This window comes from Prosopis cineraria, unplaced genomic scaffold, assembly GCF_029017545.1.
Source record: "Prosopis cineraria cultivar Desert tree isolate PC_DT_omini unplaced genomic scaffold, ASM2901754v1 PC2, whole genome shotgun sequence".
Lineage (NCBI taxonomy): Eukaryota > Viridiplantae > Streptophyta > Magnoliopsida > Fabales > Fabaceae > Prosopis > Prosopis cineraria.
Genome location: NW_026555333.1, coordinates 40,253,752 through 40,277,251, shown reverse-complemented (window position 1 = coordinate 40,277,251; position 23,500 = coordinate 40,253,752). Strand labels below are relative to the sequence as shown.

At 34.4% G+C, this 23,500-nt stretch overlaps 1 protein-coding gene across 4 annotated transcripts; it reads left to right on the top strand.

Moving 5' to 3' along the window:
* Positions 1-3,719: 3,719 nt before the first annotated feature.
* On the top strand, positions 3,720-22,046 carry LOC129302340 (SWI5-dependent HO expression protein 3-like). 4 transcript variants are annotated; one of them, XM_054941147.1, is made up of 4 exons: positions 19,954-20,205; positions 20,923-21,051; positions 21,185-21,688; positions 21,851-22,046. In XM_054941147.1, the coding sequence occupies exons 1-4, from the start codon at positions 20,128-20,130 to the stop codon at positions 21,908-21,910; spliced, it is 771 nt and encodes a 256-aa protein (XP_054797122.1). In that variant the 5' UTR covers positions 19,954-20,127; the 3' UTR covers positions 21,911-22,046. The 4 variants fall into 4 exon arrangements, with proteins under 4 accessions (XP_054797124.1, XP_054797122.1, XP_054797123.1 ...); XM_054941148.1 differs by having other exon boundaries at positions 21,185-21,702; positions 21,851-21,894; XM_054941149.1 differs by lacking the exon at positions 19,954-20,205 and adding an exon at positions 3,720-3,844 and having other exon boundaries at positions 21,185-21,894.
* The last annotated feature ends 1,454 nt before the right edge of the window (positions 22,047-23,500 follow it).

Below are 23,500 nucleotides of genomic sequence, written 5' to 3'. Positions count from 1 at the left end.
GCTCTGGTTCTGTGTTGTGCCACTGTAAAGTGAAAAGTTCCATTATAAAACCAGTACCTCGAAAATGGATTAAATGATTTAGTTGAACCTCAATGGGAAACTCAGCTTGTTCCCTTTGTAATGTAACCCAACCTTTGTCAGTCAAGTATTTGATGAAGGCGGCAATGTAGTTAGTAATGTGTGGACCCAAAGTAGCTAACCACGATGATCCCAAAACCACATCATAACTAGTTGCAGGCATTACAAATGCTGAGACTCTTATCTTGTTTCCTTGAATCATCAGAGGTAATTCCCTTCAATACTGTCTCCTTGCATGTACTAATTGTTTCCAACCGTTACTCGAAATGGAGTAACACATTCAACAAGTAAGTTCAAGTGTTTAACAATTCGAGGTTGCACAAAATCATTTGAGCTTCCACCATCAAGCATAATAAAAACATTAGTTACTAAAATATTGCCATTGAATCAGATAGTGCACTTACTCGGGGTGCCATGCAAAGTGTTCATAGAAAGATGGTGTAATTCCACCACCTCATTTGTACTTTGGTTCTGATCTTCCTTTAGTTCTTCTACTGTCACTTTGACAGTTGTTTCTTCTGCCTCATAATGCAGCATTGTTAATTGACGATTAGGGCATCGATGAGAAGCTGAAAATTTCTCATTGCAAATGTAACAAAGCCCTTTCTCACGTTTCAATTGAATCTCTGCCGGTGTCAACTTCTTAACTGGAGTGAGAGGCTTTGTGTTGGGCTTCGATAATAAGGGAGGTAAATTCACCTTAGCTGCAGTCATTCCACTAAAACCAGTTATTGTAGGCGACCCCCTTGACGTCACAAGCACAGAGGTAATGGTGCTCCGCCCTTTCAGAAATGCACAGGTTGTCACTGCTGTCTTTTCATCTAAGAGTCATTCCAGAGCCGCGGCCTTGGATAATGTCGTAGGCTCCCTGGATAGTACTTCATGATGTAAATCATCTCGCAACCCACTGATGAAACAATCTAGAAGAGCTTCTCCCATTAATCCTTCAACCCGATTTGCAAGCATCATGAACTTTGTGTGATATTCTTGGGCTGATCCTGTTTGAGTCAACTTAAAAAGTTGGGCCCTCGGATTCTCGTACTGATTTGGGCCGAATTGCTGTTCAATCACCTTAGCCAGTGCAGACCATGTTGGAACTTGGTGCGTCTTCCTCATCATCTGAAACCATGGTACCATATCACCCTTCATATACACAGATGCCAAAGTCACTCGTTGAGCCTCATTCATCTTATAATAACTAAAATACTGTTCAGCCTTGAAAATCCAATTCAATGGATTGGAGCCATCAAATCAGGGAAAATCAATCTTGGCATGCTTCACTTACACTAGTTGATGATTCAGATTTAGAGCAGTGACCTGTTCTGAGTTCGAAGACTCGATGGTTCTCTTCCGAGCAAGTTTGGCGACATTCGCAGATAATGCTGTCATTGCCGTCGCCATCTCATCAATACTGGTCTCAAACTTATCCATACGGTAAGTATAAGCAAAATCTATATGCTCCCCTAAGTCATTGAGTTTCTTAATTGGTGCCGCCAATTCTGCTATCTTCGAGCGATCAGCCATCAAGTCTCTCAATGGAAGCACATTTGTCACGGTCACTGCGAGATAGTCAAGGAAATTCAAGACAAACAAGTTATCAATCAGTGCGATATTATTTATATGTATTGTTCTCAGCCTCAGTACAATGGAAGATTCTAAAAGTAAGCAGACAAGCACTGACAATTACAAGAAATAGCGAAAGCAACAGAAAAGATTCGAAAGGACGAAAGAAAGAGCCAGGTACAGGAAGAAGAAAGTTCATACAGAAGGCAGTAATCACTTAGTTTTTCCACACCCCTGCAGACGTCCTTCCCTTGGTCATATACCTTCATTTGCTCTCACCTTCCACGTTTTCTTGCGCTCTCTCAAGCCTCTTCTAACAAACTTCTCTGTCTTATCTGGTGGCCTCTCTTCCATTGCCACGTGTCCCTCATGATTGCCATGTGACCCAGCCTCATAATGCTCACTCTTGGTCTCCACGCTGGTGTCATTTGCTACCGTGACAGATCTGTCCCTGGAGGCAAGCCTCTATATGTATCTCCTGTGTATAAAATTCAAGCTACGCAATATTTATTCTATGATTTTTGGAATAAAGGTCAAATGCTATTAATAAAATAGAACGTGTTTTATGACAACAATACTAAATTTCCTAAAGCTGGTTGTCCAGATAATTTGAAGAAGCTTGTGTGGGTTAGGATTCCATCTGCATAAGAGATAAAAAGAAAACCATAATAGACCTTCTCAAGACATTGAGAATGATCAGCTAGTGGCAAAAGCCTTTGTGGATCTGGAAGCTTATCCGGAGATGCCTCTTAAGGACATAGTTACTTCAGATCATTCCAATAGTCTTCGCCTTCATAATGCTCTCAACTTCTTGTTTCACCTTTATATATATATATATATAAAAGAATATATGATGCTTTGATATAGTAAGAATGTGAAAAGGCATGCATAAATCTTAAATAGGAATTATTATTATTGTTAATACATGTTTTGTCGTTCATAATTTTTCGTAAAATAGGTAAAGTAACAAATTTAGTCATGTACTATTTTTTCAGAAGCATCTAGTAGCTTAAACTATTAGACGGTGCGAAATAAATTATAAATTTCCAAAAATGAAGCATCTAGTAACTCACTATTAATGTGCCAATCTCTCCAATCTTTTTACTTTTGTTCTCAATCTTAACTTAAGAAGAAGAGGTTGAAAGAGCTCTCATTTGAAGGCATTCATGATAAAGATGCCAATGAAATATAAGCTTGATTTTACTATGCATGAGAGAAGCTTGATTCTAGTTTAATTTAGCCATGAATTATTTCTTGGTATCGTCTTTGTGAATGTTTTCAAATAAGAACTGTTTGAACTTCTTCTTTTTAAGTTGAAATTAAGAATGAAGGCAAGAAAATTAGAGAGATTGATGCATTGTATGCCTCATAAGTCTAAAAATAAATTATGTTTGGTCAAAATTGATAGAAAGGTGTTGGATGATCCATTTTTATAATACAAGCTACCCAATGTTCCTTGAGAAATAATTCGTGACCAAAATTTATACCTTTATACATGTTGACGTGAAGTGCCACGTGTTATTATGGGTCTCACATAACGTCTGTCCATTGAAATTAACGACAAGTTACTGGATACTCTGTTTTTTAAAGTTCATAGTTTATTTCACACCATCTGATAATTTAGACTACTAGATGCTTCGAAAAAAACAAGTGGCTAGATTTATACCTTTACCCTTCTTGAAATTATCATATGGTCTTTGAAATATTATAACTATATAAAAATTATCATCAATGTAAATTCCATGTAATATGAAAATATAATAAAGGATTTATTTCTATTGATTTTAATAAGAATTATATTTTCTTAAATGCACGGTCATGTTATATTAATAAAATGTATCGGTGCACAATAATTTTCTTACTATGACAGTGAGAAAAGTCTTCTTTTAAGAAAAAAGGAGGGAAAAGAAGTGGGTAGAAAAGCTAAAGTGCGCCAAAAAATAAATCACATGGTGGGAGCCAACAAAGCATAGGACCCATTTGTCGTGGCTGTTCTAGTGAATTATTTTCCTTTAGACACAATAATTGTACATTAAAGATCATCACAACTAAAGTCTGTGTTATATATTTGAACAAAAACAAGAGTCAGATATATTAGCTTTTCAATGGAAGTGCGAGAGATTACTACACCGAGTTCTCCTGCAGCTTCTCTGCCGAACACTTATTTGGAGAAGTTGATCTAGCTTTCTCATCATAAACCATGGTAATGTTCTGTTTGGTTTTAATATGTGTCTTTGTTGCTTCTTCAATTCAATCGTTAAGTACTTTTATGTGTGTATATATGCTCCTATGTGCTTCTTCAATTCAATCATTTCAAGACTCTTAATTAAACTCTATAAGCAACTAAATAGTGTTTTTTTTTTCTGTTCATTGGGTGCCGAGTTAAAAATCTTGTTTTGCAGAAGAGGAGACTCGAATCAGGTTGGCTTTTGCTTAGTGGTGTTCCCGAGTTTTTCAGTTCCCGTGCTTAATTTAATTCTCCGTCTTCTTTAGTTATATTATATTCTAAATTCCCCCGGCCTCCACTTTTTAGCATGGTAATGTGACATGTTTTTAAGAACTTTGTAGCAAAGAGCCAAAAAGAATATATATTACCAATAAAGTCTTTGAATTGGCAACAAGATTTGATCCCACATAAGTTACTAATTGAACTAACTTTTGTTTGTGATTGAGATTTTCTTATTTTTGTAATTTTTCTTTCTTTTATTGTTTTATTTTTCTCTGCAAAGAAATAAATTATTTGAGTTACAAAGAAATATTTCTTTTGTTTTTTTTAAATAAAGACTAGGAGTATAATTTTGTTGAGATAATTAAGAGATTAATCATTTTTGTGGTATGGAGAGTAGGAGTGAAGATAGGCTAGGCCCCTATTAGGGACCTATGGAACAACCTACTTCAGGTCTCACATAGTCTATTTACTAAATAGGCCTATGATAGGTTCAAGCCTTTGATTAAATCTATTTAGTTACATAGTCAAGACTTATATTTTATATGGCTTAGCTTACAAGCATAATAAGCTAGTCTATTTACATATATATATATATTATCATGTAATATGGTAAGTACACATTAGTCGTTGGTTTCTGGTGTATCTAGTCCCATCCTTTGGAAGAGAGAAAATATGTAAAACTAAGAGTATGCTTTTATTAAAACCTATACTTCAAAAACCATATAATTTGAGACAAAGCGAGGAGATAGAAAGAAGCTTTGATGGGAATGCATGGAACTAGTGGGAAAATTATAATGTCCACTTTGATATTATCAAATCGTACTCACTCTTAGCACACTAAGGTAATTAAGAGTCCTTAAACTCCTAAATTACCACAAATCACAAATATTAAAAATATAGAACATTAAATCATTCAAAATGATTGGGATCCCAAAAATCTTTGAAAAGCATGTTAAAACACTAAAACATATGTATTTATGTGCAATGAAAGCATTTAGAAATGTATAAATACCATATATACGACATAAATATAGGAGCAAAATAGTCATTTTTAGTCAAAATGGACCATATGCCATGGTATGTCCCACTGCATATGGTTTTTGAGTCTTGGTACTATTAAAAGATACCACAACATCTTCATGAAAGCTTTATTCTCCTTATACCTTAGTCTCTTGTATACTAAACACTTTATATCCTCATCAAACTCTTTTTTTAGAGTACGCAATTATTAGGGTATACATGTCTTTTCTTAAATTTCATGCCCAATGGACATAGTATTTTCTTTGCATCATAACATCAATCTAACAGCACATTTTGATCTAGGAGAAAGTCTTTTAGTAACTTGATTAATTATATAAAACTCTTGTCACTCCATTCACATCTTGCCTTCAAGCATACCAATTGCAAGCACTATGGACAATAATGGGTATTTTTGGCACCTCGGATATAGAAGCCTCTTCGCATCATTGCACATATTGATGTATGCATGAGATTGCTTAAAAGCCTCTTCTTTAACATCACGGATCATGTCTTCTAATAGGTCAACCATATCTTCATTATCATCATCAACCTTTCACTATTGTGATGTTCTCAGCCTCTACCTTTCCATTTCTTCACCTTGCCATACCCATATTGTATAACTTTTGCAAAATCCCTCACAAATCAAGTGCATGCATATTTCTGTAATACTTAGTCTCCTATCATTCAAACATTTCACGCATGGACAATAAAACCTCCCACTATTATAAATGACATTCATTTTAGCTAAGTCTAAAAACTCCTTCACCCAAATTGTCATATTCATCATTGGTTCATTTATCATTTATCCAACTACGATTCATAGTTGACTTCCTAACAAAAATGAAATAAAGATAAAGGATTGTTATTGCTAATTGTCAATTGTACCTGGAAATTTTTAATTCTTTTGAGAACACTAAGCGCACAATATCCTTTTAGAGTTGGCTTGCCTCCTATCTAATAGGTAGGAGGAGTAAAGCCAACTCTATATTATTTAAACCTTTCCATATAAGCAAAAATATAAGTTAGACTTTTCACTAGGTAAGAAAGGGCCAAATAATCATTTTTAAAAAAAATCAGCATAGTCGCCCCCAAAAGTTAAACTTTTCAATAATTTTAGAGAGGTGATATATCAATCATGAAATTCCTAAGGGCTTTAGGGTTCCTCTACTAGCACTCCACCAAAATATAGAGAATAAACCAACCATGCAATCACAATAATTTAGTTTAGAAGTCATAGAGAATTCTTGTATTAATTTCACAACAGGTATAAAAGGACATTGATTTCATAGTTAAGAGGTGGTAAGTAATTATAAGTAATTGTCAAAATACTATCTCCATTTATTTGGATCTCCTTAATTGAGCATATACAACAACAACATCAAACCTTATCTCACTAAGTGGGTTAGTTATATAAATTGAATGACATCATTATACTCTATCATTAACCAAGCCTTAATTTTATAATTTCTATCAATTGAGTACATTATAGAAGGACAAAATGAAAAAAAATTGCTTTGGAACTTTTCCTCTAGAGGCACCTGGTACCCTAAATTGTTTTTTAAAGCAGTGTTATTTTGGAACTCTCTAAATTGGTAAAATGTTATCTTGTCATGATGGTTGACCATTTCTTTGACTTAATTCGCCACATGGGAGACACCTAGCATTTTAAAAATATTAAAAAAAAACCAAAAATAGGTGGCCTCCCCATCAAAGCTTCTCTGGCTCTTTATCTTCTTTCATCGTTTAGAACCAACACCTCTTTAAAACCCTCTCTAATTTCTCTATCTCTGATGTTAATGTGCTCAAGAAGCAAACCCATGAACATTGGTTCATGGTCTCATCTAGCACCCCTTTTATCTGTCAATCCTCTCGCGAATCGAACCCTTTTGATCTGCCGAGAATCAAAACCCAGAGGACTACCACTCCTTCTTTAGATCTGTCAAGCCTCTTCTCCCCTTCACGGTGGCTAGTGGTGCTCTTCTCTCCATCAGCAGCACGCCTTCAATCTTCTTCTTGTAAATTGGGGTTTTCATCAGATTAGATTGGCATTGTTCGCTCCTTGCTAGTCAGGCTCTTCCTGAAACTCGAGCTCTTGCTTGTTCTATCTAAGTTCTTATTTTTTTTCTTGTGAAAGAACTTAGATCTTGGTTCAGAATTTGCCTACTTACTTGTTAGACTTGGGTTCACAATTCTTTCACAGGTTTGCAAAATTATTTAGATTTGGATTCTTAGGTTGGTTACAAAAAGGTCTTCCTTTTATCTTTTAGATGTAAGATTCTTGGAAGACCTCTTGTAGATAAGTAGATTATCTCCAAGGCTTTCCCTTGCCTTTTTAAGCAATTTCTTTCCCCACTAATAGGCATTTTCGAAATGGGTTCCTCTAATCTAGCTCATAAATTTTGTTGTTGCCTTAGAATATTTGTGTGAGAAATAATTGGAAGAGATTCAGGCCTAAAAAAACAAGAAATTGGAAGAGATGACTTTAGCCCAGGCATGTTGGATCTGTTTTTCTTTAGTTTTAAAAATGCCACATGGTTGCCAACTTGGTACTCAAAGTCAAACTAAGAGTAAACTACCAATCAACATTGATGATGGGATAAAATTACACTGTTAAAAAATTTCGAGATAGTATTTCTCCTAAAAGAAGTTTAAGAGACCATGTGCTTGTGGAGGAAGAGTTTCAAGATATTTTTATCCTTTTACTTATTACAGAATTAAGGTTGTATCTAAACTTGATTTATTAGATGCTTAACATTTTATTCCTTTAACTTTTTAAAATAGTTTTGAAGTTCATATCGTTAGCATATTATTTTTATTTTACACTTTTTATAGAAAAAATTGTATCTTAAAAAATTAATCTCCCCAAATTAAATTTCAATAATTTGTATCATAATGCATTCAATTAAATATTCTTGTATGAGGAGATTCAAGTACTTAATCCAAAAGTTGGATACGTAGTTGTTATATTCTTTTAGAAAATTAATTGAAAAGTGATCACTCCTATACGTGTACAAGATCAATGTAATCACAAATTTTGGAGTATTTCAGGAGTCAAATGTAGATGTAGATAGTGATATTTGCTGGTTAACAAACCAAACAATAATTAAGAGGGAATTATATTGAGAGAATTAATTAAGAGAGTGATTAAAAAAAGAAGCAATAAATAAATGGTAATTCAATCAATCAACAAGAGTCAAGGGTTAGGGTCCACCTATCGGGATTTTCCTACTCTTATTCAAATTAGATTCTTGAGCAACTATAGTGGCGATCATTACTTAATTATCCTAATTACTTGTTTGGACTAGCTAGATTTTGGCTCTCTGATCGAAAGGAGGCAAATGACAAGGCCTAAAATAGAATAAGGGAAATATAGCCTAATATTAGTTAGCTCTGCAAGCATTAAGTGGAACATTGCATTTTAGAAGCACAATGATCTAGTCTCACCCCACTTTCCCCACTTCTCAAAGAAAGAGAAGTATCCACCTAGCCACTCTCTTATAACAAGGCACACCTATAAAGCTCTAGATGGTGCAGATAGTTATTTGCTCCTCTTGGTGCTAAAGTTTGAATTTAAAGGAGTGTGCTATTGCCTTACTCTATAGATCAATGTTTATTTAATTAGAGTCAAATTAGCTTTTGCTATATCTTGAAACCTCTAATTAAACCTATCACATTTCGACCCAAGCCACCATAATTCATAAAAATAGTAATTTATTTCTGTTCTCCTTAGTCTTGGCTCACTCTTCTCCTACTAGTGCATCGAGCAAACCCACAGATAAAAGCAAGGTAGCAAGCCAAACAATCTTAAATAATAATATGAAAAACAGAAATTGTTGCATTAAAATCCATAAATGAGTCAATCAAGAACAACATGAATAAAAAATAGAGTAAAGAGAAATTTCATTCTAGCCAAGCTATTCCTTACCTTAATTAGGGATTTAGAAATAATAAAACATAATAAACTCAACAAATCCCAAATCCATAGACAACATGATATGCAAATAGAAAACGATACAGAGAAGTTCAACTCCCAAATCAGAAATCCTACCCTCGAGCTCCCTATTCCATCATCTTTGGCACTTGTTTGTGATGAGATCCCTTTATAAGGAGACCTAGCTTCCCTGTTAATTATTTTGACAGCCTTATTAGAGAATCTTGCTAAAAATTTTGTGTTTTTCTCATTCATTATGCCTTAAAATTTGTCCTATGTTTTAACTAATGCCTACCACATGTTTCTAATCTTTACTGCAAACAGTCATGGCCTTCACAATTATCATCCAAGCATGGGTGAGACATGGACAATCTCTCTTGCTTAGTCTTTCATCTGCAAATGGACGAGCACATTCTTTATCTCTCAATCGCGACTAGTTGAGCTTTGTATTATTTTGATCTACGACTGGTTTCGTTCAAAGGCCTCAACTTTTCTTTTAGACCCCTTCATTTGTGAACAAAAGAGGTTTCTTCATGCCCTCAACCGTGAATTGTTTTGAACAGAGACTCTGAGTATCTTCGAGGTAACCATATTCGCAAATAGTAATAATCCCTTCAATCTTCAACCATGAACTAACTTGTCTAGAGGTTTCAAGCTTCTCTTCCAAGCATCATTCGTGAATGGTTCTCTACCTTCTAAGCTTCTTTCGTGAAAGATAATCCTGTTTAAGGCTCATTTTGTGCCTTGGTTCTGCTTTGTCTTATTTTGAGCCTGATTTCTTCTTGTTTTAGTTCCTTTTTACTAATCTTTCAAATAAGAATGACAAGTGAGGCAATAATAATGCCTAGTTCTTCCTAATTTTAGGCCATAATCAATTACTTTTAAGCTCTAAAATGTATTAAAATACATGTAAAATAATGGCTTATCGAACTAAAAGAAATGCCAAGTTCTTAGAAAATTAATTGAAAAGAAATTATAGATTTTTTTATTTATCCCTTACATTGTTAAATTACAAAATAATACTCTTTATGTGTTTTCACCCAAGAAAAAAAAAACAAAAGAAAATTCTTGGTGTGATTTTAGAAAGCATAATTTTCCCCAAGAAAGTTACTTCTTCTTCTTGTTCTTTTTGACCAGGGGTATTCTTTATCAAGATGCGAGACTAATCATTTTTTATGTATGGAGGATAAATAATAGACCCTCACCCCCTCAAGTATGAACTAGGCTTATTTCATATAAACAAAGGTTAAAAATCAAACCTCAACTATTTGTTCATATTGCGAGAATATCCCTATAACATTCATGACACCATGAATTGAGATAATATTTTTTTTTTGTAGATTCAACATGGGGAGTCTAATTTTATTTAGACAAAGATATAAATTTTATTTTTATGTCTTTAATTAGTGGCAATATAAGTCATAAGTCCTAATTATCGTTTTTTAAAATATTTTTTTCTCTATACAATTTGATATGCTTAATTAAGAGTTCAATTAAGTCAAATACTAAAAATTTATTTTTAAGGGCATTTTGAAATTATGATTATCTTATATGTAATGTACTTTCAGGGGACATGGACAATACTTTCTTTGTTGTAACTGACATTTTGAGCAAGTTAGTGGATGCCATAATACATGAGTTCAAGAAAGCTTATGAGATTATGAGGAAAGAAAAGTCTAAAATAGTGGAAGATGAAAAAAAGGCTCTGCAATAAATGCTTGAGGCAAATTATAAGTGGTTAGTGCTATGTAGCCAATTTCAGCAGAACATTTATTTCCAAAGGGAAAATCAGTTTGAAGTCCCATGGAAGCACTTTAAATACGCTGAGGTCTCATGAATTTAAGAAATAGCTGTCAGGTCCCTGGGGACCTAAGGGTGAATAAGTCTAAAAGTGAAATTACCTATTTGCCCTCTAGTATTGAAAATAAGATTTTGCTTGCGCGCGCATGTCTGAGGAAACCCATGATCAGCAATAGTGAAGGTTGCTGTATATCCATGACTGTTGATCATGGTAGGATCATCTTCACTTCCTCACGTCTATGATTACAGCCGTTGTCTTCATCTAAGTGAGTTGGGAGTGTTTCTTCTGCAACAGCAGCATTTCATCGGCAGAAAATAAATTTTCTAGGTAAACGATTGTTGGCCGTAAACGATCACGTAAATTACCGATCAACAGTAGCATATCCATTATTAGCTGGGTAAATGATTTCTTGTACGTTAATGATTTCATTATTGTCTAAGGGTAGGATAATGCTTTCTGGGTAAACCTGCGATCATTCAGTTTGCATAGCTGATATATGGAATAATCTGGCGCAACACTGTTCCATTGACAAATATCTGATATGAATATCTCTACATGTTATTAATAGTGTTTTATTGTGTTGTCAATATGATATAAATAGTTGTCAATACACTGTACTGTGCAGGCTAACCAGTAATAATGCAAGTACTATTAGAAAACATGTATTATGTTATTTTTTTTCATATAGGACAATTTATATATTATTCCCAAGCATATGAGGTAAGCTTGTTTTGTTGAAAAATCTTTGCTATTAATGAATACTACGTCTTGTCAATAGTGGATAAATATGTTGTTAATACACATTGTCTAGTTGTCAATATACTGTGTGTGGTGTAGGTTGACCTATAAGATGACAAGTTCTTCAGGAGAACATATATTTTGTTTTTTCCATATAGGGGGGCATTTTCAAAATGATGATCAAGGAAGTATGCAATATGTTGGGGGGAGTGTTAGAACTAGAACAATAAAGGAAGGAACAACATATGAAGAGTTGACAAGAATGATATCATCAATTATAGGGAATGAAAGTAATATAATCCAGTTAAAATTCACAGTCAATGTTGATGCAAGCACACTTGTAGATCTAGTTGATGATGATGGAGTAGAACATCTGATCAAATATAACAAACAAAATGGACATGTGTATGTAGTTACAAATAGGAATGACACCATAGAAGCATTAATGGATTGCCCATTAGAGAACCAACATGTGTAAGTTGTATAAATTTTTTTGTTAATGCAAATATGTTGAAAAGTACAATTGTAATGTTGTCATTGAATGCAGGATTGATAATTTATTGAGAGTTTCAGATGGATGCTCTTTCTCTCCACCAAGTATCTATCTTGAGATTGAAGACTCGGAATTGGCATGTGCTGTACAAATGGTACCTACACCAATACCTGAAATGAGTTCTATGAAATGGAAGGATTTGTTAGTAGGTAAAGGGCAGTTTTTTCCTAATGTTGATGCCTTTAGACAAGCATTATACAAGTATAGCATCTCCCACAAGTTTTCATACAATTTAAGAAGAATAACAAAGAGAAGATCATTGCATATTGCAAGGTGAAGGGTTGTGAATGGAACATTGCAGCATATTCAATAGGGAAAGATAATGAGATTTTAAGGGTTACAAAATTCGACAATGATCACACCCATAATGCATAAGACAACCTTATTGTGTCACACCCGATAAGGTCAAAATTAACATCATCAATCATGGTTGATGCTCTAAGGTCTAATATAGATAAAGGTGCTAATGAACTTGCAAGAGACTTGTATAGAGAGTATGGTGTGCGATTGAGCTACAGTCAAGCCTATAGGGGAAGAGAAAAAGCATTGCGGGAAATACATGGTCGTGCAGAAGATTCTTATAACATAATCCCTTGGATTTGTGATCGATTAATGGAAACTGATCCGATGACAGTTGCAAAATGGAATGCCTTAAATAATAGATTTGAGAGGCTATTCATTGCTTATGGATGCTCTATATCTGGTTTTTTAGGAGGTTGTCGAGCCATACTTTATATAGACGGACATCACCTAAGTGGTCTATATAAGGGAACAATGCTGTCAGCATGTACATATGATGCTGACAATGACTTATTTCCGGTAGCATATGCCATTGTTAGTGGGGAAACATTAGAAGATTGGTCTTTGTTTCTTCAAAATGTCAAAGACATAACAAGATAAGTGGAGTTAACAATTGTTTCTGATCGGAATAATGCGATTATTGGTACCATGCAAGCTATATTTGGTAGTGGTGAGAGACATGCATTTTGCTATCGTTATGTGAAGGAAAATTTTAGCACAGCCTTTACGAAAATCAATAGAGGTAAGAGGCACACCTCGAGCAACATGAAAGATGATGCATTAAAATTACTTGATGCAATTACCTATGCAAGGCATGAGGCTAAATTTAATATTGTAATGGGGAATCTAAGATTGTTTTGTCCACAATTAGCACAATGGGTTGAAACCCAAGGGGATGTAGATTGATGGAATGCAAGTTTGGATATAAACGATGGGATAATATCACAACTAATCTTACAGAATCCTTTAATGCTTGGATTGTGAAAGAGAGAAAACACAATGTTAATGTCTTGATTCATGAGCATAGAGAGAAATTGGCAAAGAAGATGGTTGCTAGCAAAGCAGCTATGGGAAATTGGAAACACGATGTCGGGCCTAACGTTGAGGCAAAAGTTATGGAGCAAGTTATGAGAGTTGAAAATTTACATGCATAAATTTATAGAGAAAATTTGATCTCTGTGCAAATTATATCAGTTAATGGACTAATACACTTGAATGTTAAACTTGCAGTACATACATGCTCTTGTTTAGCATGGCAAATGAGTGGAATACCTTTTACACATGCTTGTGCAGCAATCAAGCTACTTCATGGCAATGTGTACAATTTTATGGATGAATGTTACAAGTTTACTACTCAAGAAAAGATATATGCCACCAGCGTGAAGCCGATAGCCACACATGACTGTCCACGTCCAGAAGCATTGACGGTGACAAATTTATTAACCAAAACCTTTTTGGAGCCACCAATGACTAGAAGGCCTCTTGGTAGGCCAAAGAGTAAAAGAAGGGAATCTCAATTCCAAAACAAAAAGGTTTATCATTGTGGAAGATGCCATGAGATTGGTCATACCTCCAAGACTTGCAAGAATCCTAATCCATGCTAGAAAATATTATAGAAAAGTGTATTTTTTTGTTTATATATATATGGAAGTTGTTTTTGTTTACTTTTTAGTTTATTGTACATAATGTCTTAGTACTTGTTAATAACAAATGCATAAATTGTAAATGAAGTGATACCTTATAGTCAATGACTAATGGCAAGTAGTCAATAAGTTCTTGCACCTGGTTTTTTTTCATAGGGATTAACAGCACCAAGTACGTCAACACTTGTCAATGGAGAATTAACACCTCGTCAATATAGTTATATCCACTTGTCAATAGGCAATGGAAGTAGTCAACAGGTTCTTGCACCTTGTTGAATTTTAAAGGGAATAACAGCACTTACTACTTCAGCACTTGTCAATGTCGAATTACTACCTTGTCAATATAGTTAATAATACTTGTCAATCTCCAAAGCTAACTAGTCAACAGGTTCTTGCACCTTGTTGAATTTTAAAGGGAATAACAGCACTTACTACTTCAGCACTTGTCAATGTCGAATTACTACCTTATCAATATAGTTAATAGTACTTATCAATCTCCAAAGCTAAGTAGTCAACAGGTTCTTGCACCTTGTTGAATTTTAAAGAGAATAACAGCACTTACTACTTCAGCACTTGTCAATGTTGAATTACTACCTTGTCAATATAGTTAATAGTACTTGCCAATCTCTGAAGATAAGTAGTCAACTAGTTCATTTAACTAGCTGATTTTCTAAGGAAATGACAGCACTTACTACCTCAGCACTTGTCAATGGCGAATTATAACCTTATCAATATAGTTATTACTACTTGTCAATGGTGAATTATTAACTTGTTAATGTACTTATAGACACTTGTCAATAAAGTGATAACAACTTGTTGACATGCAATTAATAAAACAAACTATCTGCCACATTTACAAACTTGTAATCAGCTTTTATAACCAGCGTTATCTAAGTTAACTACACAAAATGAGCTAACTATACAAAGGGATATGATGATCAATAAAATTATATCCTAAGGTTCTATAAAAAATCTTCTATTTCCTTTTCCTTGTCGCTTGGGATCCTTCTAACAAGGACATGGCTTCGGGCTCCTTTACATTATTATGATGACTCAGTAGCCACCACAAGAGTTCTACCTTCTTCTTATAGAGGTTATCCTGCACCACAAGTAAGTCTTATAAGGGACAACAACAAATATGTAGTACATGAAAGAAGGAAAATGTAAAGCAAAGAATGCATATGTCAGAGTATTTTGGCATCGTATACCCATTCTTATCCACAGTGTTGTCCCACAATTATAACCATGTCATAACGTGCACCCCACAAGTATGGCTAAAAACAAAATAAAAAACATAACGTAAAATTAATTTTTCATATGTAAATATAAGCTTAATGATGTATAAACATAAAAGGAACTCACGTATCAGTTTGCACATGAACTTTAGCCCATATAATGTCCTTGCTAATGTCATCCTCAAACAATTGTGGCTTGACTGCACGAAGTAGAGAGTGAAAGCAATTCCTCTGTAAATTCAAGACTTTCAATGTTAGTAATGTTAATTTACAACTAATCAAGAAGACAACGACAAATATAGATGTTGGTAATGTTGAGTGACAAGTATAGACATACGCATCCTCTTGCCATCATTTCTTTAGGATCCAGTTGTCCTTTCTTCTTCTTCTTCTTCTTCTTCTTCTTCTCCTTTCCCTTACCCTTCTTCTCAACATTCTCTTCTTCTTCCTCTTCCTGCTGTCTTTGGAAATACTCCCTCTTACTGACCAATGAATCTAACACATAGAAGTTCTTACTCTTGGTCTCAAAGACATAACAAAACCAGTGACTATGGAAAAGGGTTGGGCCAAAAATGAAATCACAATCAGCAATGTTATATCCAACAAACTCAGGAAATATTTCTCCCTTGTTGTCATCTACCGTCCATTTCAAAGGGTTGCTGATCATTTTTAGCATCAACTCAGAACTAAAGATATGTCTCCAGACTTTCCCTTCATTTTCCTTTTGGTCACCTACCAAAGTTTGAGCAACCATTGACATCACCCTGTCACTAATCCATCTCTTTCCACCAAAACATTGTAGCTTTGAACGAGTCAAGTAGTAGCTATACAAATCTACAATGATCCTGTTGAAGAAGAAGGAAAAATTAAATAGATTGTCACTAATATTTTAGTCAGTCAATTTTTAGGCATAGTATAGGGACTTACTTGTCTCCCTCATCTTCCTCACATGGTGTTATGCATAGTTGAAATAATTGCTCCTTCTCATCCATTTTTCTCTTCTTTCTAACATTAGTTCTAACCCATGGAGATTTCACAGCAGATCTTTTATATCTTTTTGATCTTCTAGGATGTTTACTTGATTGTTCTTCTCCTCTCCCTTCCTCGTCTTCGACAGAATCTTTCCCTCCTACACCTGCCTCCTTATCCTCTTCCTCTTTTAAATCGTCATTGTTGCCCTTTTCTTTAGGAGAACCTCGCTGTTCATCATCTTTTTCTTTATCTTCACCTTCTAATTTTTTTTCTTCATTATCTTCCTCTTTTGATTGTTCAGCTCCTTCTTCGTTGTATTCTTCCTTTTCTAATTTTTCTTCTTCATTCTCTTCCTCTTTTGATTGTTCAGCTCCTTCTTCGTTATATTCTTCCTCTTCTAATTTTTCTTCTTCATTTTTTTCCTCTAAAGCTGTCCCCTCATCAATAAGTCCTTCCTCTTCTATTTTTTCATCTTCATTCTTTCCCTCAGAATCTATCCCTTTATCATTATCTTCTTCCTCTTGTGATTTTTCACCTTCTTCCTCTCTTGAGCCTTGTCCAAGCAACATTGATTGTAAGCTCATTAACTCCTCTCCAATGTCAGACACAAACGACAGCACTTTTTCATACAGCCTCCTTACTTCCTGCAAGACAATTACTGACTCAGTGCATAAATAAGACCATATATATCTATCCATTGTACTCTATTTTATACATACCGGGTGAACAAATGCCGATTCTTGATACACCTTGGTAGATGAACTACTATGTACAGTAGTTGGCTCATGCAAGATGCCTCGATTTCTCTTTTTCTCCAACTTTATTCTTATATTCACTTTATCATTGTCCTAATATTTCAGAGCATCTATGGCTTTTGGACAACCTTGGCCAACTGGAAAATTCTGGAAGCCCCATACCTAAAAACTTGACAAATCAGTATAAACATAAAACTTTTACATGGAAAACTTTGAAAGGCTATCACTTTGGATTAATGTAAATTGAACACACACTTACCATTAGAAAGTAGATACATCCCCCAATGTTCTTCCTCATCCTTCCCTTCCCTTTGCTCAGTTGTTTCTTGTAGTCTTCTACCTCCTTGTAAAGTTCATTAAAAATGAACGTACCCCAATCATATGTGCTTGGTTTCTTTTGTGTCTCATAAACGACCTTCAATATACGGTCGCTAACCTCAAGACTTGCGGTTGGTAATAGCAAGGTTCCCAATGCATACATTACAAAAAGTAACTCAAATTTAGCTACCTCCTTTCAGATATAATTATTTCAGCTATTTCTTTGTAAGGCATTTTATAGTAAGTATTTCTCAAATTCTCAAAAGCTCTATCATTCACATTGACATCCCCAGTAATCTGCTTACCCTCACTATGTAAGCTCATCAAGTCATTCACATCCTTGGCCTTCATTTGCTTGATTTTCTCCCTTATGCATATTTCACGAGTTGGGGGGTCAAAGGCACGCATCAACTCTCCACAAATATCTCTTTGAATTTTTTTACAAGACACATCAAGAAGCCTATGGAATCTTAGCTTCTCAACCCTTTTTTGTAATTTCTCATCTTTCTTAACATATTTTGCCACTTCACCAAATTGGCTAGGAGAGCAGCGCATATGAAATGGTACAGTATATCTCTTCACTATTGTCTTTGCTTTATCTTTCATCTTCCTTTATCTGGAAAACAAATAGAAAAGTTCAATTACATGTGTTGAAAAGAGATATATGCATACTAGTCATTACTAAGTTCCAACTCAGATTTCTGTACTAGTATTGTTTATTAATAAGAAAAAAACACAAGTCACAGAGGCATGACGGTTCACTAGTTATGACAGTTCACTAGTCAATGGAGCATACTGTTTTTGTCAATGGAGTTTATGGTTGTAGTCATTGAAGTAATTAGTTTTCATTCATGGAATAAATGATTTTGGTTAATACAGCGTATAGCTGTGTCAATAAAGAAAGCAGTTGTCGTCAATGGAGAAATTCGTCCATATTTAAAATTACATATTTTTAAGCAGAATTGGAAGTTAAACTTACCACAATAAAATTATAAAACGCAAGAGGAGTAGTTGAAAGTTGAAACATGCAAATACGCGCCTTAAGTAATTACAAAAATCTCATGCATAGCTACACTTTTGTAACATATTAGAAATATACTTGGTAAGCTTGACTTGATAAACATTAGAGAACTGTGTGACCAGGTTTTATCTCTTTCAGAGTACAGAGCACAACTATATGATTATCTTAAGAGCAGGATGAACACTATTGCACCCAATTTGACTGCTCTTATTGGGAAGCTTGTTGATGCTTGCCTTATTGCCCATGGTGGTAACTTCCTCAATCTTATAAAGCTGCCAGGGAGTACTGTACAGACACTTGGTTCTGAAAAGGCTCTCTTTAGGGCCCTAAAGACTAAGCATGCTACCCCAAAATATGGGCTTATTTATTATGCATCATTAATTAGTCAGGCTGCTCAAAACTTTAAGGGTAAAATTTCTCAATCACTTGCTGTAAAGACAGCATTGGCGATTATGGAAGATGCTCTTGGACTTGGTCAACATAATTCAATAGGATTAGAAAACAAAGCCAAAGTGCTTGTGCTATTCTCTAGTTAGTTCTCTTACTTTTGTTGTCACTTGCTACCATTTCTTATATATACTTTCACACAGCTTGAAGCACGCCTAAGGAGTCTTGAAGGCAGTGAACTAGGTAGACTTGTTGGTTCAACTAAAGGAAAGCCAAAGATAGAAAGCTATGACAAAGATTGGAAGAAGGGAGTTGGAGGCTTTCTTCATTTGCTATGTCTGAAAGGATGCACCACAATTTTTTTTTTATGTGTTGGAGTTTTCTGTTTTGTGTAGACTTGATTCTACTCTTGGTCAAGCTTTTCACGGTGCGTCTGTGGATGAGAAAATGCAAGAGCTTCCTATTGCTGAAGAAAAGAAAGAAAAGAAGAAAAAGAAGAAAGAGAGAAGTGGGGACAATGATGCTGCTCTACAAGCTGATGTTGGCAAGGAATCAGATCAGGTGGAAACTGCAAAGAAAGAGGAGAAGAAGAAACGTAGGGATTCTGCTGAGGATGGCCAGGTGCAGGCTGAGGAGGATTACAAAGACGGTGAATTATAGTGAGAAGAAAACCGACATACGAGCAAAAAAACAAAGATAAAGAATTATAGTTATGTGCGAAAACGGAGATGCAAAAAATTAAAGTCACAATCGAGATACCAGCTAAAACAAAGAAAAGAACAAAGAAAGGAATAATGGTAGAAGAAAACGTATAATCAATAGCAGTTGAACCTGTGGTGGCGAGATGGCGGCAGAGGACGATAGAGACAGTCCGATAATGGCGCTTAGGGTAAATATGAGTCACTGAAGCAGGAGCGAGCAACTCTCATTCTTTACTCCTTCGAGTTTTTCACTCTCTAACGGTGTGACGGTCTTCTCCGATAGAATGCGACCGCGAGAATAGTGCTCGGCCATTAGCTCTGGAGCACGACAGAATGAGGAAGACACAGTCATTTTCAGTTTCGTGGGTTAGTGGGAAGCAGACTGATTTTTCATATTTCAAATAGAGGGCAAATGGGTAATTTCACTTTCAGACTTATTCACCCTTAGGTCCCTAAGGACCTGGCAGCTATTTCTTAAATTTATGGGACCTCAGCGTATTTAAAGTGCTTCCATAGGACTTTAAACTAGTTTTCCCATTTCCAAACTCATCAAGCAATGCGATCAGGATTTGAAGATAATAGTGAAACTGGTAGAGATTATAGCAAAGAAGCCACTAAAACAAATCATTTAAAAGAAATTGAAGTTCTGGCTAAATCAAAGAATGGGCATCTTTCTTCATAGGTTAGAACTAACAAATCTATATATGTTGCCGATTTCATCATCAAACCTCACAATTATGGTATGCATCTTCAATCTATATATGTCTTGCACCCTTGCCATGTCTTGTCCTATACTCCTATTATACATGACATAATATGAACTAATCTTGTCGGATTTGGTGTTACTTATTATTGTCTCAAAGAAACAATGCCTAGTAGTGGACAAAAAAGGAACAAAATATAATATAAAAAAAGAGAGGAAACAATGCTTAGTTTTAACGAATCCATTTTCACCAACATATTCTGAATTGATTAATGAGTAGTTGCCACATAATTATTTAGTGCTTCTTCTACATAAGACAACTATATATGAACTATAACTATGATAAGCTCACGTCTTTGTTTTATGTGTATGTTTGTAAAAGCATTTACCAATGGCTGTTTTTTTCATGCTAAGCCTTCTTACTTTGACTATATATTCATTAGTATGTGCATAAATGGTTGGTAAGGGAATCAATTTTGATAAACCAACAACAATATCTTAGAGAAATTGAAATGAGTAATAATGAAATTCATGAGAAAATCAAAGTAATGCTTTAAACATATGGCTTTGCCATATATTAAATATCATAGATAGCAATTTATTTTCATTTTTCTTTGCTATATAGAGTATTGAAGAGCCCAAAAACTAGGGAGTTGAAGAGGAGAATATATCAAAGAAAAATGTAATCGCACCTTAGTTTACTTATACAAGTGCTCAGTGACTGAAACTTAAATGCATTTTTGTTGTAGTGCAGTATGTTAAAGGAAGCTTTGATGGTTCTACATCAGGAAATGCTAAAGAAGGTTCTTCATCAACTAATTTTGAACCAAAAAGCTCAGCCCAAAGTTCATTGATTAGTTCCCTTCCTCAAGCATTTTCACATGTGAGCTAATTCTAGTACTTTGTTGATATTAAGCTTTTTGAATTGGAGTTGAAGACTTTGATGACTTATTCATTAATTAAAACAGTAACTTAACTTCTACATATTGCTTAATTTCATTGGTTTACTTATTTAGAAGCAAAGCATGGTCAACCAAACAGAGGAAGATGATGAAACTGTGGCAAAGGCCCTTGCAGACTTACAAGCTTGTCTGAAAATGCCTCTTAAGGACATAGCAACCTCAGAATCCAACAGCCTTCGCTTTCTTATTTCTCTCAACTTCTTGTCTCGCCTTTCTTTTGAAGATGAAAATTTATCTCATGAACTTAAAGCTACTATACAGTCTTTGCTCCAAGACTTTCCAAGCATTTTATATTCTTTCAAGTCAGCCTTTGCCACCATCAACAAGTTTCCCAAGTTTATAAATGAAACTCAAGAGAAGGAAGCTAAGTTGAAGGAGCATATGACTATGTTGGAGAACGAAAGACAAGATTGTGAGGCTAAGATATCATCTCTTCAAGACAAAAAAAAGAATTGTGGAGCAGAAATCATAAAGCTCAAGAATGAGTTTGATAGCGTGACCAAAGCAAAGACTGAAATGATGGAACATCAGAAAAAAGCTCAGCAACAATTGTTTGAGGTAGATTACAAATGGTCAGTCCTATATAACCAATTTCAACTAAACAATATCGCTCCTAGAAATCTCTTTTAGTGTTCTTCCACTGGAGTATTTTATTTTAAAAATTTACTTTTTATTTTATTTTATCTTCTTTGATCCTTAATACTTTCCTTTCTTTGTCAGGTGCAAAATGTTATAAATTGTTCAACTTGTGTTTTTAGGAATCATGTTGGTGTGTTATAGTTCTGCCATTTATGTATAAGGGTTCAGGGTCATACTTGTATGTGTGTTTTTCTTTTTTTGGGTTAGTTTTATTTAGTCATTGACGTGTAACCACTGACGCCGTGCTATAAGCATAGTCCAAAGTAGTATTGTAATAGGAAACATGCACACACAATAATAACTCTGTTTATAGGGAAAAATTACTACTTCAATAGAATTAATCAATTCATTTCTGATAGAATTTATCTTTTGTCTCCTTTCATTTTAATCAATTAGTCATGGTCTCTTTTCATTAAAGAAAGCATATAATGCTTTATCTTTTATCAATGACGAAGTAATCCATTTCTCTTTTCATTATTATATTATTATTATGAATCCATGAGTTTTCAACAATATTTTGTTTTCTTGAATATATTTGGGCCGACTAAAGTGACATTTGTCTGGGGAAGAAAAACTTAAGCAAATGAGGACAAGAAGAAAATTTATAAAATGATCAAGTGGCAATATATATAGCAAAGATGAGTTGGCATCAATATGCATCTAATTATTAGCATTAAACTAAATCACATCACTACCCAACCCTAATAATCAGCATTATCTTGTTCTCGCGGCCCATTACGCCAGATCGCTTGATACAATTTATCATTGTTAAACCCTTAAGTCAAACTACCTCTATATTTGATCAAATTCTATACTACAACCAAGTTGATTTAATAATAACTGGGGACATTATGTTATGTTTTAAATTAAGGAGACCAAGACTTTCAATATCATCATCATCATCATCATCAATAACAACAATAATCTTTCTGTTATCTGTTAATTTTTCTTAAAAAAATGCTGACGATGCAGGTTTCAAAAATATTTGAAAAAAAAAACGAAAATAAAAATAGTAAACATAATATGTTTCGCTTCTATAAAAAAAAAAAAAGGATTGTGAGATTATTTTGAAAGGTATTAATTGATGTACGGTGAAAGGTTTCTTTAGATCGAACAGATGACTTAAGTCGGATTTGGATCACATGCAGTATTTTTGGTGAAGTGGAAGTGGGGTAATCTTAACCATTCATTCTATCTAATAGTTGGGAAGAGAGGGGTGCACAAAAATTTTTTTTCATTTATAAAGTACATAAACTTGTGTACAATAAAAAACTACTTCGCAATTTAAATTATAAAACTCTTACTTCATAATTACAGTGGTTGGATGTGTGGGACTTCATACAATAATCCATCCATATGAAATAATTTATAATTTAAATTGTCAAGAAATTTTTTATTATAGGAAAAAAGTTTATGTACTTTGCAGATAATAAGATTTTTTGTACTACTCTCTCTTTCCAACCATTAGATAGAATGGACGATTAGGGTCACACCACTTCCCATTCACTTCACAAAAAATACTGCATGTGATTGGATCCTTAAAATATTACATACTTAACAAGCTTTTGAGCCCAAATAATTTTTAGTTAATCCAAAGAATGCAAAATATCGAAGGTAGGGGATGCAAATGCAAAATTTATATACCTCACTTGAAATTTCTCCAAAGTGAGTGGCACATTTGCACACCCTCACCCCAATGTAGTTTCACCGCTTATCTCGTTGATCAACAGT